The sequence below is a fragment of the Curcuma longa genome, unplaced genomic scaffold (genome assembly GCF_044706935.1).
Source record: "Curcuma longa cultivar G26 ecotype Majalengka, Jawa Barat unplaced genomic scaffold, ITB_CL_G26_1.1 contig_27788, whole genome shotgun sequence".
Taxonomy (NCBI): Eukaryota; Viridiplantae; Streptophyta; class Magnoliopsida; order Zingiberales; family Zingiberaceae; genus Curcuma; species Curcuma longa.
The window spans coordinates 1-25,010 of NW_027433519.1; the positions used below are offsets into that span (position 1 = coordinate 1).

The 25,010-nt window shown below is 40.5% G+C and overlaps 1 protein-coding gene across 1 annotated transcript; it reads right to left on the reverse strand.

The window, feature by feature from the left end:
- Positions 1–9,800: 9,800 nt before the first annotated feature.
- On the reverse strand, positions 9,801–11,330 carry LOC141819106 (BOI-related E3 ubiquitin-protein ligase 1-like). The gene is made up of 4 exons (XM_074706471.1): positions 11,221–11,330; positions 11,050–11,114; positions 10,605–10,969; positions 9,801–10,523 (listed from the first exon to the last, which is right to left on the reverse strand). The coding sequence occupies exons 1-4, from the start codon at positions 11,262–11,264 to the stop codon at positions 10,002–10,004; spliced, it is 996 nt and encodes a 331-aa protein (XP_074562572.1). The 5' UTR covers positions 11,265–11,330; the 3' UTR covers positions 9,801–10,001.
- Between the last annotated feature and the right edge of the window lie 13,680 nt (positions 11,331–25,010).

Below are 25,010 nucleotides of genomic sequence, written 5' to 3' on the forward strand. Positions count from 1 at the left end.
AATAAACAAAGATTATACAGTGGAATAAATATTTGTTCTGACCAATACACCATGGATGGTTTAGACACCGATTCACGAACTGCTGACATGCACGCTCCTTGAAGATGGCTGTTGAAAAAGATGAAGAGACCTGAAAAGCACTTCAAAAAGAGAGTTAGAATGACAATGGAAGTGGGTCTCGGCAAACCACTTTGACACTCAAGTTAGGAGTTTGTGTGAGAAAGGAGTTTAATGACTTGGAAAAATTAGAGATTATGTGTATGTACCTGTGCCTATGGGTATGGACCACCTTTTTATAATAGTTGATTTCCGAAATATTAGCATCTGTTTAGGAAATATTATGAGATATCCGTTCTAGTTTTTTAGAAAGATTCTGAAATATTCGTTTAAGAAATATTTCGAGATATTTTCCTTATTCTTCAGGTGAAACAATTTTAGGATTTTCTAATCTTAAAGATGAACCGACTTTATGATTTTATCCCGCATGACACGTGGGGGTAATATATTTCCGCCACATCATAAACATCCCCAATTAGTTTAGTCGAAAGAGGCGTAGTCCGACTGACTGGACTGTGCTGAATTGTTATTGGGATACCTTGATGAGATGTCATCGCCCCGTCATATCACAAGTATCCCGAATTAGTTTAGTCGAAGGAGACGTAGTCTGACTGACTTGACTGTATTGAGTTGTCATCGGGATACCTTAATGAAGTGACATAAGGTAAAGTCGCAAGCTCGGAGTTCGGTGTTCTGGGTCTGTCATAAGACAAAGTCGCGAGCTCGAGACTCGAGGCTCCAGGCTTGTCGTAAGGTAAAGTCGCGAGCTCGCGCAGGGCTCGGTGTTCTAGGCCTTTCGTAAGGCAAAGTCACAAGCTTGGGGCTTGGTGCTCTGGACTTGTCGTAAGACAAAGTCGCGAACTCAGAACTCGGTACTCTGGGCCTATCATAAGGCAAAGTAGCGAGCTCGGGGCTCGGTGCTCCGGGCCTGTCGTAAGGTAAAGTCGCGAGCTCGAGGTTCAGTACTCCGGGCCTGTCGTAAGGTAAAGTCGTGAGCTCGGGGCTCATTGTTTCCGACCTGTCGTAAGGCAAAATTGCGAGCTCGGAGATCGGTGATCCGGGCCTGTCGTAAGACAAAGTCGCGAGCTTTGGGCTCGAGGCTCGGTGCTCTAAGCCTGTAGTAAGGCGAAGTCATGAGCTCAAGGCTCGGTGCTCCGGGCCTGTCGTAAGACAAAGTCACAAGCTCGGGGCTCAGGGCTCCGGGCCTGTCGTAAGGTAAAGTCGCGAGCTCATGGCTCAGTGCTCCAGACTTGTCGTAAGACAAAGTCACAAACTCGGGGCTCGGTGTTCCAAGCTTGTCGTAAGGCAAAGTCGCGAGCTCAGGGCTCGATGTTTCGGGCTTGTCGTAAGGCAAAGTTGTGAGCTCGGGGCTTGGTGCTCCGAGTCTATCATAAGGTAAAGTCGCGAGCTCGGGGCTCAGTGCTCTAAGCCTGTCGTAAGACAAAGTCACTAGCCGGGGCTCGGTGCTCCCGGCCTATCATAAGGCAAAGTCGTGAGCTCGGAGCTTGATATTCCCTGTCTGTCGTAAGGCAAAGTCGTGACCTCGAGCCTCGGTGCTCTGGGCCTGTTGTAAGGTAAAGTCGCGAGCTCGGGGCTTGGTGGTCCGGGCTTGCCATAAGGCAAAGTCGCGAGCTCGGGGCTTGGTGCTCCAGGCTTGTCGTAAGGCAAAGTTGTGAGCTCGGGGCTCGGGTCTATCGTAAGGTCGCGCTCCAGGCCTGTCGTAAGGCAAAGTTGGCAAAGTCCGGGCATGTCGAGCTCGGGGCTCGGCGCTCCGGGCCTATCGTAAGGCAAAGTCGCGAGCTCGGGGCTCGGGGCTCGGGGCTTGGGGCTCGAGGCCTTTCGTAAGGCAAAATCATGAGCTCAGTGCTCCGTGCCTATCGTAAGGTAAAGTCGCGAGCTCAAGGCTCGGTGCTCTAGGCTTGTCATAAGGCAAAGTCGCGAGCTCGGGGCTCAGTGCTCCAAGCTTGGTAAAATCGCGAGCTCGGAGCTCGATGTTCCAGGCCTATTATAAGGCAAAGCCGCGAGTTCGAGGGCTCGGTGCTCCAGGCCTATTGTAAGGCAAAGTCGCGAGCTCGGGGCTCGATGTTCCATGCTTAAGAGTTTCAAAACAGTTCAATATTAAATTTATGAAACAATACTGTAAAGATTAATAACTCGATAAATGAATTAAGATAAATAGAGTTTAAGAAAATATCCTGATGATTCGGATAGAGTATAACAGAATGCCCATTTCAATAATAAGGGCGAATGATGAATCAGCCTGTAATATCCACTGATTTTTACGTTCTGTCCGTGACTATGTCTAAGTCTAGGGAGATTGGACCATGAAAAAGATAATTGCTGATGGATACAGCTGGTCTGAGAGTAAAAAAATTTCTAAAAGCACCTGAGAGTTTCTAAAGATGCATCAAGTAAACAAATATTAAATGAAGCAATATTGTAAAAATTAGTAATCTGATGAATGAATTATAAAATAAAGAGTGTTAAAGAAAATATCTTGATGATCCGGAGAGCAACTAATGCTCAATGTTGAAGGTTTACTTCAATAATAGTAAAAATGACTCCTTGTCTGATGACATTTGCTAGAGAGTATATGTCTTGAGCCGACACCGTCGCTAACAATTCAAGAAATATATTAACTGTCAAAATAGTCTTCATTGTCTTCAAATACTTGTTTGGACTGTGTAGCTCATTGTAGTTTTTCTCTCCGATGGAGTCGTGATTGTCATTAATTATTTCGGTATTAACCATCGCAGCATCTCAACTCATTATTCCCACAGACGACCCCAATTTGTTCCGGCCAATACACCGTGGATGGTTCAGACACCGGTTCACAAACTGCTGATGTGCATACTCCTTGAAGATGGCTACCAAAAAAGATGAAGAGACCTAAAAAATACTTCAAAAAGAGAGTTATAATGACACTGAGGGTGGGTCTCGATAAGTCACTCTAACGCTCAAGTTAGGAGTTTGCGTGAGGAAAGAGTTTAATAACTTAGAAAAATTACGATTTATGTATGCGTACCTGTGCCCATGGGTATGAGCCACCTTTTATAGTAGTTGATTTTTGAAATATTAGCGTCCATTTAGGAAATATTCTGAGATATCCGTGTCAGTTTTTTAGAAATATTTTGAAATATTTGTTTAAGAAATACTTCGAAATATTTTCCTTATTCTTTGGATGAAACGGTCTTTAAGGTTTCCTAATCTTAAAGATGAACTGACTTTATAATTTTATCCCGTATGACACGTGGAGATAATATATTTCCATCGCATCAATAATAATTAAACAAATTAATCAGCAAGATTCAACACTTAACTAACAATCTTAAGAAATTAACTTAGCATGCAAATTTGGATAATTTACTTACCATGAGATATTTTTAAAACGATTTAACAAATTAAGCATGTAAAATTACCAAGATATAGAGCATGTTGTGACTTATAATATGCTAAGCAAGACAAATATGCAAGAATTCACAACAATAATAAGTAGAGATTGACAAATGCAATCAAAATAAAATTGATTATTATTTAGAATCTCTCCTTTTCATAAACCCTTTAGAGGTGAAGAAACCTTTAAAAAGAATCTAAAAATATTAGTGCAAAATTAACCAATGTATGACAACAAATAAGAATGAATTACAAAACTAGAGTTGTCGATCAAAGTTGAAGCGCACAGTTGTAGCACGTTGTTGTAGAAGAGCAGCGATGAGCATGAAGAGAGTAATAAAAAATAATTAATACCAGAAGCACTACCTCGAGCCTCTTTATATAGAACTCCTCTCAATGTTAACGTGGCACACTTTCGATAGATTGGAAGCTCTCCGGTTGCTTAGAAGATGTTAGCGTGGTTGTGACATCTATCCGATAGATAAAGTCATCTGCGATCTCCGATTGACTGGACTCCCTTAGGTTGCTTGGAGCTTGGTCAAATCCAATCTTTACCGGCTCCTCCAGATCACTAAATCTGGTTATCCCCGGTGGCATTGAAACAATCTCTAATCACCCAAACATCACCCGAACACAAGGTTGTCCTGCTCCTCGCTATGGTGGCCTAGAACTTCTCAGCTTTGTCAGTCGAGGTTTATCCCTAGTTAGTTGTCCGACTTCTTTTCTGGTCGCCTTGGAACCGTCGAAAATGCTTCCTTACCATTATTACACATAATGAGTATGATTTAAATATTAATGTTACTCGTACATACCTTAGTTAAATGTTCAACTCCTAACTGATCCATCTAGACTTAATTTGCCAAGACTCAGCTCACTTTCCTTGGACTTGCTGCCAAGACCTCAACTCCTAGTTGACTTTCCTTGGACTTGATTCACCTAGTTCCCAACTAGGATTTCCTTGCCTGGTTCTCCACCAGGTCTTCCACTGCCTAGCCCCTTTAGGACTTTTACTATCTAGTTCTCAATTAGGACTTTAGTTGCCTAGTCTCACTAGGGTTTTCACTCTGCCTAATTCCCAACTAGGACAATCTTACTTGTCAAGTTACTTACACTTGCACACTTGACACAACTTCGTTAGATCATAAAATAGGCTAACTTTTAGACTTAGTCATACATTAAAGTTTAAATTTGATGTGGTGCTCCCAGCACCAACATAGTCGAGTTGATCAATCGATTCCCTAACTTTTTGTTTACAATAGTAACCCAATAGTCGACTATCCAACTTGACTCATCGACATCAGTTGAATTGATCAACTTTCTATTTGTTATATAACCTTAATCACAGATACCAAAAATCCTCCTCAAACTTCAATTTCAGAGTTTATAGTCTATTAGTGTATAGATTGTTCAAAATTATCAATCGACTGATAGTGTCGCAAACCCCCATCGACCCTTTCAAATCTCGAATTTGAGATTTAAGAGTTATCAATCAATTATTATTATCTAGCAGTCAATTGATAACTCTGTTTTAACTTTTCAAAGTTGAATTATTTTACCTAGTATCTAATTGACCTATACCTACTAGGACTCCTTTGTCCCGTATCTGATCAACCTTAACATGTTTGAATTTTTCGTTGTCTTATATCTAGTCGATCTTGATTTGTCAAAACTTTATTGTTGACCAGTATCCGGCCATTCTTGACTTGTTGGTACTCCATCATTATCCAACATCTGGTCATCCTTGACCTATTAGGACTTCACTTGCTTAGCATCCGATCTACCTTAATCTATCAGGATTTGACTACTGTCAAACACCTAGTCTCTTTGATCTAATTGGGCTCTCTTGTCAACTTCCAGTAGGACTTCTGATCACTAAGAGTCCAATCAACCGTGATCTACTTGGACTTTCTCTTGTCAACTCTTGGTTGGATTTTCGCTTGTCAAATGTCCGATTAATCATAATCTACTTGATTTTCACTCAACCGACTAACATATTGATAAAACATCGAAATTCAAACTCGAATCAATTTGAATTTGATCAACTGAGCTTGGTCAACTTTGACGTGAGGTCGATTGTACCAAGACTTTAGATTTCACTTTACAAAGAAATAATAGAAGTTTTATCTCTTGTGCGTGTACACTAAATGTATTTAGAGAAAAAAAAATCTTCTCTACCAGTAATATGATTGCTTATAACCTCTTAACTTGAAGCAATTCACAACCTCATTTTCCCCCCTAGAAATCCCATTAAAATCATGATTAAATCATCATTAAATGCCTCCAACAAAGGAGGTGGTTGGATTTTGTTTCTCTATCTTATATGTTAAAGTAGTCGTAACACGCGGATTTGCTATAAAGAATTAGTCTAATAAAGTGATCTAATTAATGATTTGATTATGGGCTGATATAGATATGTATCTTACGTGTGTAAAAATCTATTAATCTACTTTTTCCTTATTATTGATCAGTTGATAATATAATGGAATTGAAGATGAAGCTCTGTCAATTTTTGTTGCTTGACCATCGATTCAGGTTTTATTTATCATTTTCATCCCTTTTGATTTCGCTTTATTAAACTGCTAAAAATTCAAACGATAAGATCCTATTTAGAATTATCCTCATCAATCCGATTGCATAATTATAGAATAATTTGTGAGATTAAATTTTCAACAGATGCCTCATCAGTCGCGGAACAAACAAAACCCAGCACTCAATCTCTTGTACTCTTTTGTGGACTTGAAGGAGGAGTCGTTTGATGATGTCTGAACTAGCAACTTTCTGTGGGAACAAGGCTACATACTTTACATGTTCTTCACTTGTCTTTCTTCAGAATTCAGGTCGAACAAGTTATTCTGTTTCAGCCCTTTCCTGTTTGATAATTATCACAGGACAGGCTCCAACTGTTCCAATTTCAGAATCATGCATGATTCAGGTCTTTGTCACTGTCCTTATCAGACATGCAAGTCTTCTCTGCATTAGTTTCTCATCTCGATCTCGATCTGATTTTCAGGAAACATCAATTTGGACATGACTGCTGAGGCTTCTTCATGTCATGTCATCGTGTTCAACATGTTGTTCAACAGTCAAAAATGCTCATCCCCCCTCTCCCTGTCCCTCACGGCATTGCCCACTTTGTTCCCCCAGTGCTCATCCTCAATGCCCATCACGATGCGACTGCATCTGTTTTCTTAGTCATCACCAGTCTCTTTGACATGCACTAAAAGTCTGTGTGGTGGGATTGAACCAGCAGCCAGCACCTTTTTCACCCAGATTAATGATATTCGTCATGCACGAGGCTTGAATTATTATTTTACCCACTACTTGGAATTCGATCAAAGTGGTTTATCATCCATGAACAGTGAGCATGGTGCCCCTTTCACAAGCTGCTTTCAGTTGTCACAGAGTAATAAATGCAGACCTGTGTTGCAGTCAGTGCTTCAAATCTCATCCAAAGTTGCAGAACGGGTGAAAAGTAAAATGCAAAAGAAAAAGGAAGCATAGTGGGGGGGAATCCTCCACCAAAAGCTAAGATACAAAGCTGATGCATAGGTGCAGAATTAGCAAGGGAGCCATTGTCATCTAGTGTTGCTGTCTGACATAGATACATCGATCCAAACTCTAAAGACTTGGATGGATGGATGAGTTGAGAGTCATAAAATTGGAAAACCAGACTAATAAAGATCGATGTTGAGGTTTACTTAACCATGGCCTCTCGCCTCTCCACGTCAGGGTGAAGAAATTGGCAGCCAAAGGCCAAAAGTCCTGAGCAACCACCACATTCATAGGACCACAGGTAGAGGGAGATGGACAAAGTTTAATGGATTCAGTGGACGAGTAACAGTGGATGAGGACAATAATTGATGCAGGAGCGTGCTGATGATGCCTCGCATTAATGGCAGAGGTTGGAGATTTGCTTCAGGCTAAAATTAAATGTGTCAGAGAAGACAGGCATGCATCATTGGGTGAAATGGAGTGATCAGCAAGCACTGCCAAGGCTTCCTGTAGCTGATAAGCAAGTGCCTGAAAGCAAAAGCTATCGTAAAGACTCACCTAATAAATTAAACTAAGTACAATCTGGCTGGCTGGAAAGATTATTATAGGTTTGAGAAATCAGAGGGTTTGAGCAGGATGATCACTGTCAGAAGTAGTCTTTTTCTCATCTTCTGATCTTCTCAAACTCAAACTGGTTTAGTTCATGGATGGATGAGGAAGGAGGTTGAGTCACATCTTATTTATTGAGGTGGAAAAAAACTGAAAACTATTGTTGATGGTAGACATGCATGTTTTTCACGGCAAAGAGGAGAGGGACATGAAATGCTGGAGCATCTGAATTATTAAATAAAAAAATTATACTATATTTCAAATGAAATGAAATGCTGACTTTTCTAGTTGGTCTCCAAATGCACAAAGGCAATTGTGTTTTTAATGTGTGCATATGATCCTTTGCTGATCAAAAGAGTAGACCATATGAAAAGAATCATATATATATAAGCTTTTATGATGGTGATTTGTCGACGAGCATATCAGATTTTTTTGTTTGTTCATTTATTTAGCTGGGGCCTAAAGAAATAATAATAATTTATTTTTAAAATATTGAACTCTGTATATTATCGATCTGTTCGCAGTGCAGCAACCGTGGCCTGCAAAATCTCAGCAGCCGTCGCCTTCGGTAAACACCACGTCTGTCGTGCTCTGCTCCTGCTCGCGTTCTTTCAATTCCACTCGCAGTTGCACTGCAGCGATCCATGAATCGTCTCGTCTGATTCCAGGAAAGATACAGAAAAAGAAAGAGAGAGGTTCGTGAGCATCTCTTCGAAGATTTGTCGTGGTGGGTGGGACAAGGCGTGTGAGGTGTGATGCGTGCAGTGGAGCTGGCTGGAGAAAATTCGAAGGTGGAAATTGGAAAAGTCTTGAGCATCACGATCGAGTTGGTCTTTCTCTTTCTCTTTTCTCTTTCTCTTTCTTTTATATTCTTTCCTTTGCTCAAATCCGATACAACTCCATTATTTTGGCGTGAGATATCTTCCAGGCTCCAGCCGGCACCAGACTTTACACGCAAGTTTGTTTTTGCCTCCAAAGTGGCACGCATCGTGTTCGATCGTTCAGCTATATATATTTTTTAAAGAATCAAGTATTTGTTAATAAACTTCAAAGAAGTGTGGTTTCTTAGAAATTGAGTAAGATTGGATAAATTATAAGACACGCAGGATCAATTTGAGATCAAAATTGAATTGGTTGAATCGGATTTTACGATTCAATCAAAAATTCTTAAAATTTAATTGAAAGAATGACCAAATTGATTGATAAATACTAAATCAATTTGATATTTGATTAAATTTTTTTATAAAAATAAATTAAATCTTAATGATATTAATAGATTAATCATTTATATAATAAAAAAAAAATAATTTATTTATAATTTTTAAATTTTAAAATAAATTAATATATTTTTTAATAGGATAATAATTAATTAAAATTTTTTAAAATTTTAATTTCATTGTTTCAATGCTTTAACTCATTATTGTGTCACTGTTTTCACCCGTACCCTCGTTCTTGTTGCTTTCTTCTGCAACTCTACTACGTCGTAACCAACTCAGTTATATCGTGGGGCTGGACATGCTGAATTGATCTCACTTGCGCTTGTCAGACACCGATCGACACTTGTCATCGCGAGTAGTCCCATTGCCCGTCGGAGACCGTCCATACTGTGAGAAACTAACAACCCATGTGCCCCCCTCCGAGCCTTCGTAAATTTATCAGCGTCGCCTCCTCCGCTATCACTACCCCTGACGAGGACAACGAGGACACTATCAGTGGATGAGGACGCTGTTCATGGCTTTGCCGACGAAGAGAATCATTTGCAATGTAAAAGCGTGTCAATTTTCCATCGATTTTATGATTCTAATTGTACTACTCCTCTTCTATTATAAAATTCAATCCTCAACCGATCAAAATCGATTTAGAGTTTCCATAACTTACCATCCGGATTCTAATTTTACAAATAGTTGTGATATTTGTATATATAGTGCCAGGTAGTTCAAAGGAAAAGACTAAGAGTTACGGACATTAATTCATTTGGTGCTTTGTTGGGTTGTGCTACTTTGCATTTATTTTGGGCGCTTTGTTCGCACCACCACCACCGCCACCACCACGGCGTGGCTGATGGGTCATGCCATTAACGAAAGCAACAAGCTTCCTGAAACCGAAAGCAAAACAGGAAGATAAAAAGACAAAGTCAAACTGATATTTCCATGTTCGACCGTAATCAATGCGCTCTACTGCACCACCAAGCCACTAATGCTGTGGTGGTTATCAGGCCCCAGATAAAAGAAATAATAATACCGGCTAAATTGGACGGAAATAAAACCGAAGCATCATTTAAGTTTCCAAACAAACATGACGATAATAAATCCCTCGAATTAAAATTTAAGAAAAAAAAAGAAGAGTTCTTTTACCGCTTCGTAAATTGATAAGATAAAAAAAAAACGAGTAAATTAGACTATCGGACGCTGAGCGAACAACCAAACCGGGAAACTGCCAATCGGCGGTCATCAGCACATCAGGACACGGAAGGAATTCTTCTTGGTGGCGCCGCAGAGGGGGCACCCGTCGGCGCCGGGCTCGCAGTCCTCGCAAAGGCACAGGTGTCGGCAGGGCAGCAGCAGAACGGAGACGTCCCTCACGCCGCACGCCTTGCAGGATTTCCCATGCGGTGCGTCGGCCACGGAGTTCTCGGCTTCGCAGCAGGACTCCACGTCGTCGGTGTCGAGGACCACGTCGGCGGCGACTTCGCCGTTTCCGTAGCTGGCACCGCCCCGAAGCAAGGCTTGTTCGAGGCTCGATCGAAGGTTGCTCGCGACGGCCTCGTTGTTCTTGGCCATGTTGAACCAGAACCGGTTCTCCTCGCTCAACTGCCGCACCTTCTCCTCCAATTCCGAGTTCCGGCGGGCGGCGCTCTGTAGCTCCGCTTCCTTCTCCATCAAACTTTTCTCCGCTTGCTTCGGTAACGAGGAGAGAAAGGCTTGGCAATGTCGGGTTCGCATCTCCTTCAACTCACTAAGCAACCTCTCGTTCTGCAATCGAGAAAAATTAATCATCGACGAGACAAAAAAAAAACACTGAAAAATCCGCATAATAAGCAGAGACAAAGATACCTGGAAGCGGACGAAGGCGTCGATTTCCAAATTTTGCTGGTAGAGAAGAGAAACGAGATTGCCGAAAGAAGCCGAGACGGGCTGCAAAGACGAGGCATGCCGGCCGCTGGTCGAAGTCGCGCAGGATTCCGGCAATCGACTCTGCGGAAGAAATCCAGGAATTGTTCCAGCGAGCTTCACAGGCGCGTTGGCAGTCTGATCGAGATAGGGGCAAAACGGCGATGTCGCCACGAGATTGTAACCACTCAAAGCGACGGATTCCGCCCGAGGGCGCTTCGCCGGAGCGGAGACATTGCAGGTCTGCTCTCTCTTCCGTTCACAAAACATACTAGGATCGGTCCGGATCTGGGGCTGCTGCTGCTTTCCTGCACCATCCACAAGCACAATCTCACCCAACCAACCTCAACGCGAACGATTCAAAACCAGAGGAAGGGCATTCACTCACCGATGCCAAGATTGCTGCTAACTTGCCGGGGGTCTTGCTGCAGCATCTGGAGTTCATCCATTCCCCTAAAAAAAAATAAACCCACCTACATCAACGCAATCCATCCTAAAAGAGTCGAATCGAGAGATAGAGTTCCAGACGAGAAGAACGGATCCACTGCGACCAACTTACCGAGCACCGAATTCGGAGGAGAAACCGATGGTTTGCACGGCCATGGCTGCAGATCCAGATCCAAGACTCCCCACCACGCACGCCGACGACGTCTTCGGTCTCCAAGAAACAGAAGGAAGGAACGAACGAACGAAATGGCGTGAGACAAGTCTGGGAGTGATCCCTTTATAACGTTCGAGAACCGAAGGAGAGGTGGCCACGTCGGACGGGTAAAGCCTGACACAGACACGTTGCCTCTTTCTTTAACTCTCAATTTTTTTTTTTGAAATTTTAAAATATCTTCTTCATCTTCGAGTTAATTCCTGCAACGGATTCCGTTCGCGCAATAAAAGTCAAAAAAACAAACAAACAAACGATTTATGCGGCCTCCGCTCCGCTTTACCATCACCACCGCATGGGATCAACGTGACCCGTACGACCGGTAGCGTCGTAATTACTACGACGTGGGACCAAGCGACGGACGGCATCGTAACTTTTAAGCCGCTGCCGCTGCTTTAGCTTTAAGCTTTAACTACGTGATTTATCATTTATCAATCATCTTCAAAATTAACGAATGTAAAAAAAATTAAATATCTAAATTATTTTTTTTAAAAAAAAAATCGCTATCGCCTTGCAAGTTCACGCTATGCGAACGGTCAACTTTGACAGCGGAGAAGAGAACCAAACGTGAAGGGCGTAGTGGATGCGTCCCATTCGGAGTGGAATTGGCGCGCTTCCAAGGTCAACGTTGACGCCGGATTTGACGGACCGTCCATAGTGGACTTCATGGGATTGCCTAATATAATAATGATTATTGTTCCGTACGGTAAAGTTAAAAGATTACATCGAACTTTTATTATTATTATTTTTTAAATGTAGTTTTATAAAAAGGTTTTAATGGTGTAATTATAATTTCTTATGAATTGCTCTGTAATTTAAGTGCCGAAGAACTTGGACGGTGTCTATTCGTTAAAATAATCGAATTAAATTCATCATTTTTAAAATTTGGAAATAATTCTTAATTAATAGCTTGGCCAATGAGTCACGATTTATCATAAATTCATCGTAATTGTTAATAAAAATAAATAAAATTTTAAATTTAACTTACTTAAAAATATTATACATATCGAAAATGATATACTGTGCGACCCGTGTTGCGCGATCCGTGCGCGACACCGCGACTCACCACTGTTGCCACCGCCCTCGCTACACCGTCCGACTATCGTCGCCTCGGGCGTGATCAATGCGCCCCTCGCCGGCACTCCGTCCGACATCGGATTCCGATCGGATAGTGATCGGTCGACGAATTTGATCGGAACAAATCACGCGATCGGCAATGGCGCGACCACTGCCGACCTCGATCGGGTCGGATTCGGCCAAATCACGATCAGAGACCGGCCGAGGAAGGACCAGCATTGCACGACGGTCCTTCCTCGATCGATCTCCGACCACGATTTGGCCAGAATCTGACTTGATCGAGGTCGGCAGTGGGGGCGTGCGATTGCGGGCCCGATTCCGATCGAAATTCGATCGGAGTCCGGGTCCTGATCGGCCGGAAGGTGGCGCCTACCAGTCGACTATGGATTCAGATCGGACCGGGGGCGGCGGGCGATGGCTGTCGACGGCGTGCCAAGTAGGAACGGGACGGTGGCACTGTGTATTTCCACATTTGGACAGTTCAGATCAGGCGCACGATCACGTATCGCTCACGGGCGCGCACAAACCCGTTGTGTGAGCGACACGAATCTGTCGCCCAGTATATCATATCTCTTATACATATTATGTATAAAAAAATTTTATATTAAAAACTATTTATTAATACTACTTAAATTTAATCAGTATTATTTTTAAAAAATAATATTTACCTTTTATAATATTTTACGAGTCGTACGGGCGGAGGGAGGGTTCTAGCTTTTTGCCGGAACGAGCAAATACGCCGCCGGCGACCAGCTTCTTCATCTTCCCTTGCACATTACTACAGCCCAGACGACCTCTGTATAAATGAGGCCTTGTCTCCCTTTGTCTTCCGCGAGCAGGCGCCGGAAGAAGCAGAGCAGGGCTTGACCGAGAGAGTTGGCCGGAAGAAGAAATAGAGAAAATTTCGATCACAGACCACGCGTTAAAGAAGCGGCGGGATGGATTCCTTGTCGTTTACGGTGCATATTTATACGCCATCGATTGGCTGAACGGCGTTGCAGGCGCCGTCGTCGTTCACGGCTTTGCCTTGGTCGAAGCGCCGCTCGTTCGGGACGGTCGCACCTTGGCTATCGTCGTCGAGGTGGCCTCTTGTTGGCTGCCTCCGGAGCTCCAACCGCAGCGCCGTCGTCCCCGAGGAAGCCCTTGAAGTCTCCCGCGACGCCCTACTCTCTGCCTTCGAACAGGTCTCTCCGCTTTCTCCTTGTTCAATGCGCCATTCGATTGCATCGGTCTTGACAGTGAAAAATATGAATTTAAAAATACTCATAAAAGTGTGGAATATGAATTTAACAACCTCTTCCTCCTCAAGCAGGACTAAGTTAGAATGGCTACGTCCCTTACCTTCCTTGAAGAAAATGAATATTCTCCTGAACAATGCCTCTGGGCATTTTCTTTTGGCATGTGCACAAAGCAAGAAGTTCTTCCTCCTTTGCTGAAAACTCTCTTAATCATTATTTCATAACACATTTAAAACAAAAAAAGTTTTATTGTGCAAGTTATTTTCACTATATTCTGTTTCATGAATTAGTATCAAAAAATGTTAAGAGATCAATTGAAGATCCTGCAGATTTTGGTCTGAGATTGCAAGTCAATTTTACTGGAAGAAGAGGTGGAATCCGGAGGTCTATAGTGAGAATATTGATGTGAGGAAGGGAGCTATTAAGATTGAGGTAGAGCATTCGTTCCCCTTTTTTTTTTCTTCATTTGGATAGCTTGACTGTGAGGTTTGTTGAGTCCTACATTGCTTTTGTTGAATGAAGTGGTTCAAAGGAGGCATTACAAACATCAGTTACAATGCCCTGGATCGGAACATACAGGCAGGGAATGGTGATAAGGTGGCTATATACTGGGAAGGCAATGAGCCAGGTCAAGATGGGCAGCTCACCTATTCCCAGTTGCTAGATAAGGTTTGCCAGGTCTGTTGGTGCTTATTTCACTAGATTTACCAGTTTGAATTGGTGGAAATTTAGTTGTTTGTCATTTCTGTTCATATAGTGTCATTAAACATGCAGCTTTCCAATTACTTAAAACATGTCGGTGTCGGTAAAGGGGATGCAGTTGTCATTTACCTGCCCATGTTGATGGAGTTGCCAATTGCAATGTTGGCATGTGCTCGTATTGTGGCAATCCACTCGGCATGATTTTGCTACATATTTCATAGGATTGATCTTAAAGGTCTGTTTGATTGAATGCCATTGGTACAAGAGAAAACTTAATGGTATATATTTTGTTCAAGCGAGGTTGTCTTTGCTGGCTTCTCGTCTGAGTTTCTCGCACAGAAAATTATGGACTGTAAGCCAAAAGTTGTAATATGGTGCAATGCAGTTTGTAGAGGAGCCAAAGCCATACATCTCAAATCCATAGTTGATGATATGCTTTGTTGCAGTTGGTAACTAGACAATTTTTTTTTTTTTCCAATTGTATATATTATTTTTTAGGAACTTTTTCATGAAAACTTAACTACCTGATTAGCGGCCATTAGTTTATAGGATAATTATATAGAATTTGTTAGAAATAACAAATGGGTCTTGGGATGATATGATTTTGCGAGCATTTCTGATTTTCAAAGGGGCAAGATTCTATTTTCATATAATGAATTCTTCTACGTGATAAAGAACTTCATCCTCAACAATTACTTTTGTTTCTTTTCCTTGTAGACTTATGATTGGTTTATGAAAATCAATCAACCATGAAAAGAGAAGATTCAAAATGTAAGGATGGAGGGCATTGTCTATTTGCACATCACACGATAACCGTTCCTAATTAAATTTGTTGAACATTTAATTGCCTGAATGACCCTTCTACAATGCAATGTTGCTTCCTTCCTATGATGGTATTAATTGCTAATTAGTTTATTTCTTCTAAATCATTGTCAACCAAGTGTCCAGTGGAATGGGTTGACGCAAAAGATCCACTATTTCTCTTGTACACCAACGGCAGCACAGGGAAGCCAAAGGTGGTTAAGCTTCCAAATATCAGTTATTCTAATTTTTTTTCTGAAGTTTGCCATTAGTTCTATGTGCAGGGTGTTGTACACACAACTGGGGGTTATATGGTATATGCTGGAACAACATTTACGTATTCATTTGATTATAAGCCATCAGACATCTACTGGTATGTATTGTTTTCCCTTGTGGTTATGGGTTTGTGTACACACCTTTGAGACTGGATGGATAACTCTTGGTGTGGATATCAATTGCCCCTAGTTCTTCTAACTTTAGGTGTGGATAACTGGGCACAGTTGTGTCACTTATGGCCCTCTTTTGAATGGAGCTACTGTTTTAGTTTATGAAGGGGTAAGTATCCATAATTTTTCCTGTGCTGGTTATGTGAAAACAATTATATGTATTATTTCCAACTAGTGCCCATGATCTGATAGAAGAATCCAAGAACTTTATTTTTCCTCCATTTTGAACATCAATATAATGGTTTTATGTCATTATGATTCCTGCATACTTTGCAACAAATTTGAGTAAGGGTAACACTATTTTACACAGCAATTGTATTGTAATTAGACTTCCTTCTCTATCTTGATGTCATTTGAAATATCTAATGAAGAATGTCTTCACCACATGACATTTATCTCACACCTATTTTAAAATATATTATTATTATTTTACTCTTTTTAGGTGCACTAATTTAGTAGATTAGATGCGCTAGTAAACAACAATTTAGTAAAAGTAGGTGCACCAATTTTTCTAGACTTTGTATATGGTGTGCAAGTATGATTGAAGAAAAACATTATGTCAAATTTCAGGTGCACCAATTCTCTATTCTAAAGCGCACCATTTTAGTAACAATAGATGTACTAATTTGAGCAAAAGAGTAAAAGAATAATATAATTTAAGATTGATGTAAGATCAATATCATATAATGAAAATCTTTTGTTAGATCATGAATGAAGATGCCTTCACTTAAGTTTTGTCCTTTGTGCTTCCTTATACAAAATCTCATTATTATAAGATTAGCATGGCCTAACTATTTTTTGTTGTGCTAAATTTTCAAATTTGATTTCTTAAACTCCACATTTGGTATCACAGTATCAATCATTAAGTTACTAGCTAAGCTACATTTCTGATTAAAGATTTTCATTTATACACACATCCATAACACATGTTTACTAGTTACGTTTTATCGTTGATGTTAAACATGTGATTCTCTTTGCAGTATGTTACTCACTATTCTCGAAAGTCTCTTCGTGTTCTTGGTGTTGACTGCCAGGTGAGTTTCTAGCTCCATGCTTAAAGCCTTATCCCTTAAATTTTATGATCATTTTTCTTCTTTCTTATTGTTCTTTTATTTCGGGTAAAAGGTCAATGCATTTATGTTTTTCACTTTGGTGGATGGTGTTGATTACATAGATGAGCTTGGGAAAAGCCTTATTTTGACTGTTAGAGCCAAGGTTTGTTCCTGAATTATATGGTAAGCTATATTAGTTTTTTTCAAAGGGCAAATTCTAAGATTGATTAATAATTTTGAAATAAATTAATAAACCCATATAATAGCTTATAAGAAAACAAAATAGTAAACCCCCTTTGTGTCAACTTTTAATGATATGTTGTTGATTCCTACCTTGAGATTTTGCATTGGATATGTTTTGCTGATTTAATAGGTTTAAGTCATGTTGGATTATGGGTGGGATAGAGACTTTTCTATTATCACTAGTGCTGTCAAACGGGCCAAACAATGGCGGAGTTGGCTGATCCGTCAAAAATCCGTTATATAATGGCAGAGCTGGTTGGCTCGACTCACCATCTTGGCGGGTTAGGAAATCCCCAATCCAACTCAACTCAACTCAACTTAACTCAAGGCAGATTGCGGATTAAGCAGGCCAACCCACGAGCCCACCAAAAAATAATACATATATATATATATATAATATTAAAAATTTTAAGTTTGTATTACGGATTAGGTGGGTCAAACCCCAACCCCATTGAGTTTTTCACATAGTTATAAATTTTAGAAGAATTTTTTTCTCAATCCGTGAGCTAACCTAACTTCACAAGTCCATTAACTTTTCTACTTTAGAAATTTTAAGTTTGTATTACGGATTAGGTGGGTCAAACCACAACCCCATTGAGTTTTTCACTTAGTTATAAATTTTGGAAGAATTTTTTTTCTCAATCCGTGAGCTAACCTAAGTCCACAATTCCATTAAGTTTTTTTACTTTAGTTTTAAATTTTGAAAAAAATTCTTAACCCACGAGCCAACTTAAGCCCACCACAAGCCAACCCGCATTGGTCGCGAGCCCAAGCGGGTCGATCCGTCTTAAAATAAGTTGATAAAATTTCAATCCAACCCACTTAAGTTGTTTAGCGGGGTAGGTCAATCTAATGAGCCTAACCCAAATTGACGGTTCTAATTATCACTTACTGGATTCTACTGCTTCAAACCACACCTATATAAATGCAATCTATTATTTCTAGAATGTCGAATGCCCTCTGATGGTGTTCTTTTCGGTTGCTTGAGCTCCTCCTCTCTAGAACTCGCGATCACCTCCTAAATGTTTGAAATTCGGTGGTTTGAGAGGCAAAGTAGGTTAGGGTTGGCGGCTCTATCGGTGCAACCACTCTGACGCTCAAGTCAGTAATAAGTGGAAGGAATTCGAAGACTCCTAGAGATGTGAGACCAAGAGAAAAAGAAGACTGAAAAGGAAAAGAGCTTAATGGAGAAGAGTTGCCTCTACGCACTACCCTCCTTTCATGTACCTCCGTCAATTCTTATATAATCAATGAAAGAGAATCTCCACATAGTACCTGATATTGTTGGATCGTTGGGGGGCCAAGGGCAACAACCATTAGATTGTATACTGACATCGTTAAGCTGTTGGTAGACAAGTTGTTAGAGGTTGTCAGGCCGTTGGAAGTTATTAGAGCTTGAGGTCGAATTTTTGGATTTCCTGAGTCCGAAATGGAAAATTAGTAGTGAATGTCGAATGCTCGATAGAACAAACTCCGAATGGCTTCCTCGAGCACTATAGCTTTGCGCTTACTATAGCTTCGTGGGTGCTATAGCAACCCGAGTTCGAGTGGGAAGCCATAGGATGAAGACCGAATATTTAGGTGAGCAGATGGGCGAGTCGGAAGTGCTCGGGAAGAAAATTTGACTATTCGGAAAGTGAGGTCGGGTGCTCGGGAGTAACTCCGGATACCATCACATGTCTCTCTTCTAAGTCAGACTAAAGAGTGTAATCGAATGAAGTCAGATAGAAGTGTTGGATTGAGGAGAACTAGCTCGGGAAGGATTCTTCTGGACTAGAACCCTTGACACCATCACATGCTCCTCTTCTAAGTCTGACTAAGGAGTCTAGTCGAATGAAGTCCGATAGAAGTGCTAGGTTGAGGAGAACTTGATCGGGAAGGATTCTTCTGGACTAGAACCCCTGACATCATCACATCTCCCTACTTCAAGTCGGACTGAAGAGCGTAGTTGAACGAAGTCCGATAAGTTGGTGAAGTAGGAGATTGTTAGTGGAAAGGCAGAGTGCCCTTTTTGCTTCGGGATTCCATAAGATGCAATGTCTTCATCAAATTACAAAGTGTGAAAGAGACGGATCCTTAACCGGTTAGGAGATGAGCTCGATCCTACAGTTGTGAGGATGTTGAGTATAAGAAGAAAACCCTAAATATAGGTAGCCTAATATTGCCCAACCGGGGGAGAGGTGCTCAATTCCTTGGTCGGGAGGATAATAATAAAACATTAGGAATACCAGAAGTCCAAAAAAATCTCGATCGGGAATAATAATAATACCAAGAAGAGTAGAAGACGATCACGCTAAGAAGACCAGAAAACCAATCAGTCCTGATCGGAGAGAGTGGCTCAATCTCTCAGTTACAGGGGCATATATGAATATTTGAATGGTCAAAAGTTCAATTTGTCCAGAGATAACCGTAAGAATACTAAAGCGACTAGAAGATCCATCTCACCCGAGAACAATAAGAATATTAAGAGGACTAAAAGACCAGTTTGCCCACCCATCCTAGTTTGGCTAAGGAGAGGAGCTCGATCCCGTGGTAGGAAATGATAACTAGAAGTCAGGAATACTAGAATTCTAGAAGACCAATCCCACTAGGGTATATTACTAAAGATATGAACAAGAATAGAAACTAATCCCGTATGAGAGTAGTAACTGGGAGTACTGATAATATCAGAAAAAATAATCCCACTATGATATTATCCAGTAAGCTAATAGAATAAGGCATCCAATCCCGCTGGGGATATTATTGAGCATCTTGATAAGATAAGAAAACTAATCCTGTTAGGATATTGCAGAGCTGATTGATAAGATAATTGATAAAATAAGAGAACCAATCCCGTTGGGAATATTGCTAAGCGGGTTAATAAAATAATTGAGAAAATAATAGAACCAATTGGGATATGACCAAGCAAATTAACAAGATCAAGAAACCCGATCCCGCTGGGGGATGTAATTGAGAAGTTCTGAGCAGACCAAAATTCAATCCCGCTTAGGGATATTACCAAACCATACAACCTAGGAGGCTATGATATAGTATAGCTCGGAAGCTATTATGAACCAGATGTGCTGTTATAGTTAGGCAATTGTAAGATATTTAGCCCATAAGTCGTTATAGTTTGCTCGAAGACTGTTAGAATATACTATAACACCTAAGCTGTTATACTTAATACAGTTAACCTGGAGGTAGGAATATGAGAAGCCCAATAATGTACTGACCGAGCAACTCAGAAATGATACTTAGAAAATAGCAAATCAATCCCAATAAGATCAAGAGTCCAGTTGCCCTCAGGAATAATGAATGAGAATACCAATAAACTTAGAAAATCAATTCCGTTGGAGATATTTGTGAAATAGCCTAGCCCAGAGGTTGTTATATATCTTGGAGGCTGAGGGTTGAGCACGAGACTACTAAGCAATAGAGACTAGGCAATAGAACTGAGGTCGTGCGGCCATTGAACAACAAAATAGAATTTGGATCGTGCAACAGGGTTAAGACCAAGGGGTCGTAAAATAGCAAAAAGAACGAACGAGATAGTATGGTTGTAAAACAATGAAAGAAAAGACAAAATCATGCTACTGTAAAATAATAAAAGTAAGAACGAAACCTTATGACAAGCGTTGAGGTCGCGCGATCGAGAGCGAGGTCGAGTTGCCAAGTGCAGCGGTGGGTTTTCGAATGCAAAGGTCTAGTTGCTGAGTATCTACATAGGAGTTGAACTGCAGAGGGCAGAGGTCGAGTTGTCGAGTGCAGAGGTTGCCGTGTGTAGTGGATAGGTTGTTGAATGTCTGCATAGATATCTAACAATACGAGTAGCTGTATTTTGATCGTTGTTCTTTTCAGAGAATATGGTGGATCAAAATATCGGCATGTCCAAGACCGAGTGGATTGCGGACGTCGTATGGCTGCCCAAAGATTGAGCTTGAGCGGGAGCAACCCAATGAAGAGAGTATCATGGCAGCAAAGGCATGCAAAGCTCAATCAACTACTAGATCTTCATGGGCGCTTGAGAACCAAACGACAAAGCATTTGAACTCGGAGACATGTCAGTTGCAGAACCAACATTTTGTGAATTCTACCCCTAGGTATGGCAACAATAATGCAGTACATGTCTAGCTTCTGCTTAAAAAACGTTTAGTAATCGACAGCGCCGACAACAGTCGACCTATTGCAGGGAGACTGAGAAAATGACTTCTTGACTTCCACAACATCTCCATTGGCTCCTCGTTCAGGATCCTCGTTCCCCATGCCAAAGTTGGACACCACAATGGAGGCTAAGGAGGCCACAACGGTGACCCTTAGAGTCGGTCTCAAAATCATAATTGACCATGCTTTTATTGGCCTATTAGAGTATGTCTTCAAAAGCACTTTCTCCGGCAAGCTGCGTCTCCATGAAGAGGATGTTGAAATTCTAGGCTTTTTTTCTCTAGGTTTTTGGAGTCTCATTCTCATCGCCTTCTGCAAGTCCTGGACTACCGAGTACATCCCATGTTGCACATGAGCACCTAACTGTGATGGTGCCGAGCACCATTACCAAAGTATAATGGTGTCAAGCACCATTTCCAGTGATAGGACCTATTTCATGCAAGGGTGCCGAGCACCCACTTCATCCACTGATGCACCATAATCAAAAGGTAGGACCTTCTTCCACCCACTCCTTCCAAAAATTTTACAAAGGTCTGGAGTACCATTGCCAAAGGCGGGACTGACTGACTTTTTCTAAAAAGAAATAAAAGGTGGAGCATCAAGGTGGAAAGGTTACATTGTTGGGCACAAAGTTATGGAGTTAGAGAGACAGATATTCCAACGATCAATTGGCGGTGGAAAAGATCCACGCGGATAAACTTCAATAGGAGCATGACTAATTAACTTGTCCATGAATGCAACATGTTGCTCTTCTGCCACCTTTGCAAGCTTCAGATTTCCATGAATGCAACGTGTTGCTGCCTGGACTCTTCCCTTGTATAAGAATGTTGATGACAATCTTTTTATGGCGAGATAAAGTCATGCCGGCTGATTCATCTGTTTCCTTAAGGTTTCTAAATCATCCCCTTTACTAGCTGATCCATACAAAAAAAAAAAAGCATTCAGTTCTTTGGATCCCATGATAATAGCTCGTTTGCTGCATGTGTTTCAATCAAATGTTCTAGTGTATTTTGTAACTACTCAGAAGCGAAATTCAGATCTTTGTGTCAGGTTGAAAGAGCATCAAAGAGGTTAGCCGTTCAACTTACTACACTCTACCCATCTGACATAAAAGATAAATCATACATGCATAATGTGATTTCATGATCTTGTCTCATTATATTAGGCATCTTTGTAAAAAGCTTTATGGCTTTTTGAAGTGAACCATATTCTGAATAACCATACATTAAAGTAGTGTATGCCACCACATCCAACTCAGGCATCAGACCCTTAAAAAATACCCTTGCCTCCCCAACTTTATCATTCTTGTGAAACTTTGAAATAAAGTGTTGCATGAACCAACAAAATTGTTCTTCATCCTCCCAAGCTCCAAGATTGCTTCTTCTAAGCTCAAGCTCCGTAAATATATTGCAATAAAAGAGACTTCAATGCTCTCATAACAATGAAATCCTACTTTAATCATATGACCATGAAATTCTCTTTCTTGTTTGATACATTTTAATCTAGGTGTAATATTGATTTTTTTTGTAAGATTTTCTCATAGACGGCGTCAATTTGATGGCGTCCTTTTTCGGTTACTCGGGCTCCTCTCCAGAAGTTGCGTGGCCCCCTAAATGTCCAAAATCCGATCGCCTAAGAGGTAGTGTAGGTTAGGGTTGGCCGACTCTACCAACGCGGCTACTCCAACGTTCAAATATATAGTCGACAAAAGAAAATCTCCATGTAGTACCTGACATTGTCGGAACGTTGGCGGGCTAAGGGCAACAACCATTAAACCGTATGCTGACATTGTCGGGCTGTTGATAGACAGGTTGTTGGACGTTGTCAAGCCGTGGGAGTTGCCGGAGGTTAAGGCCAAGTTTCTAGGTTTCTTGAGTTCGAAATAGAAAATCGCTAGATAAATGTAGAATGATCGGGAGAACAAACTCTGAATGGCTTCCTCAAGCATTGTAGCTTTGCAGATACTATAGCAGCCCAAGTACTGTAGCTTCACGAGTACTATATCTTGAGTACTGTAAATTTTCTGACACTATAGCATCTTGAGTACTACAACTCTGCAGGTATTGTAGCTCTGTGGGTACTATAGCATCTCGAGCACTATAACTTTTCAAGTTTGAGTGGAAAGTCATAACATGAATGCCAAATATTCAGGTGAGCAGATGGGCGAGTTGAGAGTGCTCGGAAAGAGAATCTGGTCCTGCCGAGAAGTGAGGTCGGGTGCTCAGGAGTAATTCCGGTACACCATCAACCTCCATCAAAAGACTTCTATAAAATTGGTGGAATAATGTTCTTGGCTTTGTTATATCTCATTATCATAGATGGTTCCCTGCGATAGAGGTGATTCATAATATAAATGAAGAGTACCTAAATGGTATATATCAAGGTGAATCGGGAAATATCTGAGATAAATCTAGATGAAATAGACTAAATCTGGTAGGAGATTATAAATAATTTTCTTTGGTTAACATCCCTTCACGTTGGAGATGCAAAATTCTCCAGTTTGCATCAAACACAAATTAGACCTTTTAGATTATTGAAGGTAGATCGGATGGCACACTAACTCGTGATGATGATATGTAAACTTCATGATGATGGAGTAACATGTTACCCTCTAATGCAACATCAGATGAATCACATAGTTCATGGTTGATTTATGCGTCTTACGGGATAACAAGATGATTTCAAATCAATACTTTGGTTTGAGGAGGTGCAACAATGGGGATAAAGAGTCGGAGTCACGATTGTTGTCCCGGGAGCATAGTTGAGTTGGTTAGAGAACAGAATTGTTGAAGTGGGCAAGAGTCGAATCTCGACGAAGCTAAGACAATGCTTTCTTTCGTTGTGATCAACTACAGCTTTCCGATTTACTTCCTTATAGATGGTTGTGGGGTCGATCGTGTGGAGCTGTTGGATGGTGGATTCCACCTTTTGCTAAAACGGAGTCATGATTGTTGATGTTGTAGTGAAGGCAGATTGGTAGGCGTTGGTGCAGTTGGTTCAGAGGTAACATAATATAAATGGAGAGTACATAAATGGTATTGTATCAAGGTGAATTGAAAAATATCTGAGGTTGAATTGGAAAATAATCTAAGACAAATTTGGATGAAATCAAACTAAATCAATTAGGAGATTAACTATTTTTTCTCTTTTAACAATTATATGGTGAACTTTTCGCCTACATTGGTAGAATAACGCACACAAAGAAAGCTAAGAGTATGGTTCCTCTAAATAATGTATGCTATAACTTTAATAATATGAACATTCTTCCTTTAAACAGTGTATGCTAAAGTTTTATTCGCCATCTTTTTCATAGTCACTCTCTTGCCAACTAGGAGAGTCTAAATTTATAGAAGAATTTAAATTTAAATATTTTTATCTCCCTCTAAAGTTTAGATGTGTGATTAAAGAGCTTTGACAACCTTCAAGTGCTTGCTTTAAGAGTTTTTTCTATTCTTCTTTCTTCCCTATATATATTTTGAAATTAATTTTATTTTAGAAAATTCTAACATATTGAAGAAAACCTTAGCTAAAAAGATTTGATTCTGTACCATATGAACATTAAATGAGAATTGTATTATTTTGAATTATACTAATTACAATATCTTTCTCCATAGAGATTTATAAAATAATTCTGATTAGGTTCTCTTACTGCAACATAGATGAACACATTTGTAAAACATGTTCTTAATTGTCAGATTGGTGCATTTGCTGCCCAAACAAGATTCACTTGGTACTTTGCAAAAAATAAAATCCGTCATCTCAACCGATCGATCCCACAATCATCTGTGATGAAATAAATCAAGAAACTATAATTAACCATTACAAAGCAGACATTGCTTCAACTTTGTCGAAATTTGACTTTTGATCACTTCTACAAATCTATCCCGCAATAACCAACTCAACTATGCTCCGGAGACTTTCCAAAATTAGGAGTGATAAGATAATGTAAAGAAAAATAATTGTGAATTCCAATGAAATTATTCTTAATTTCA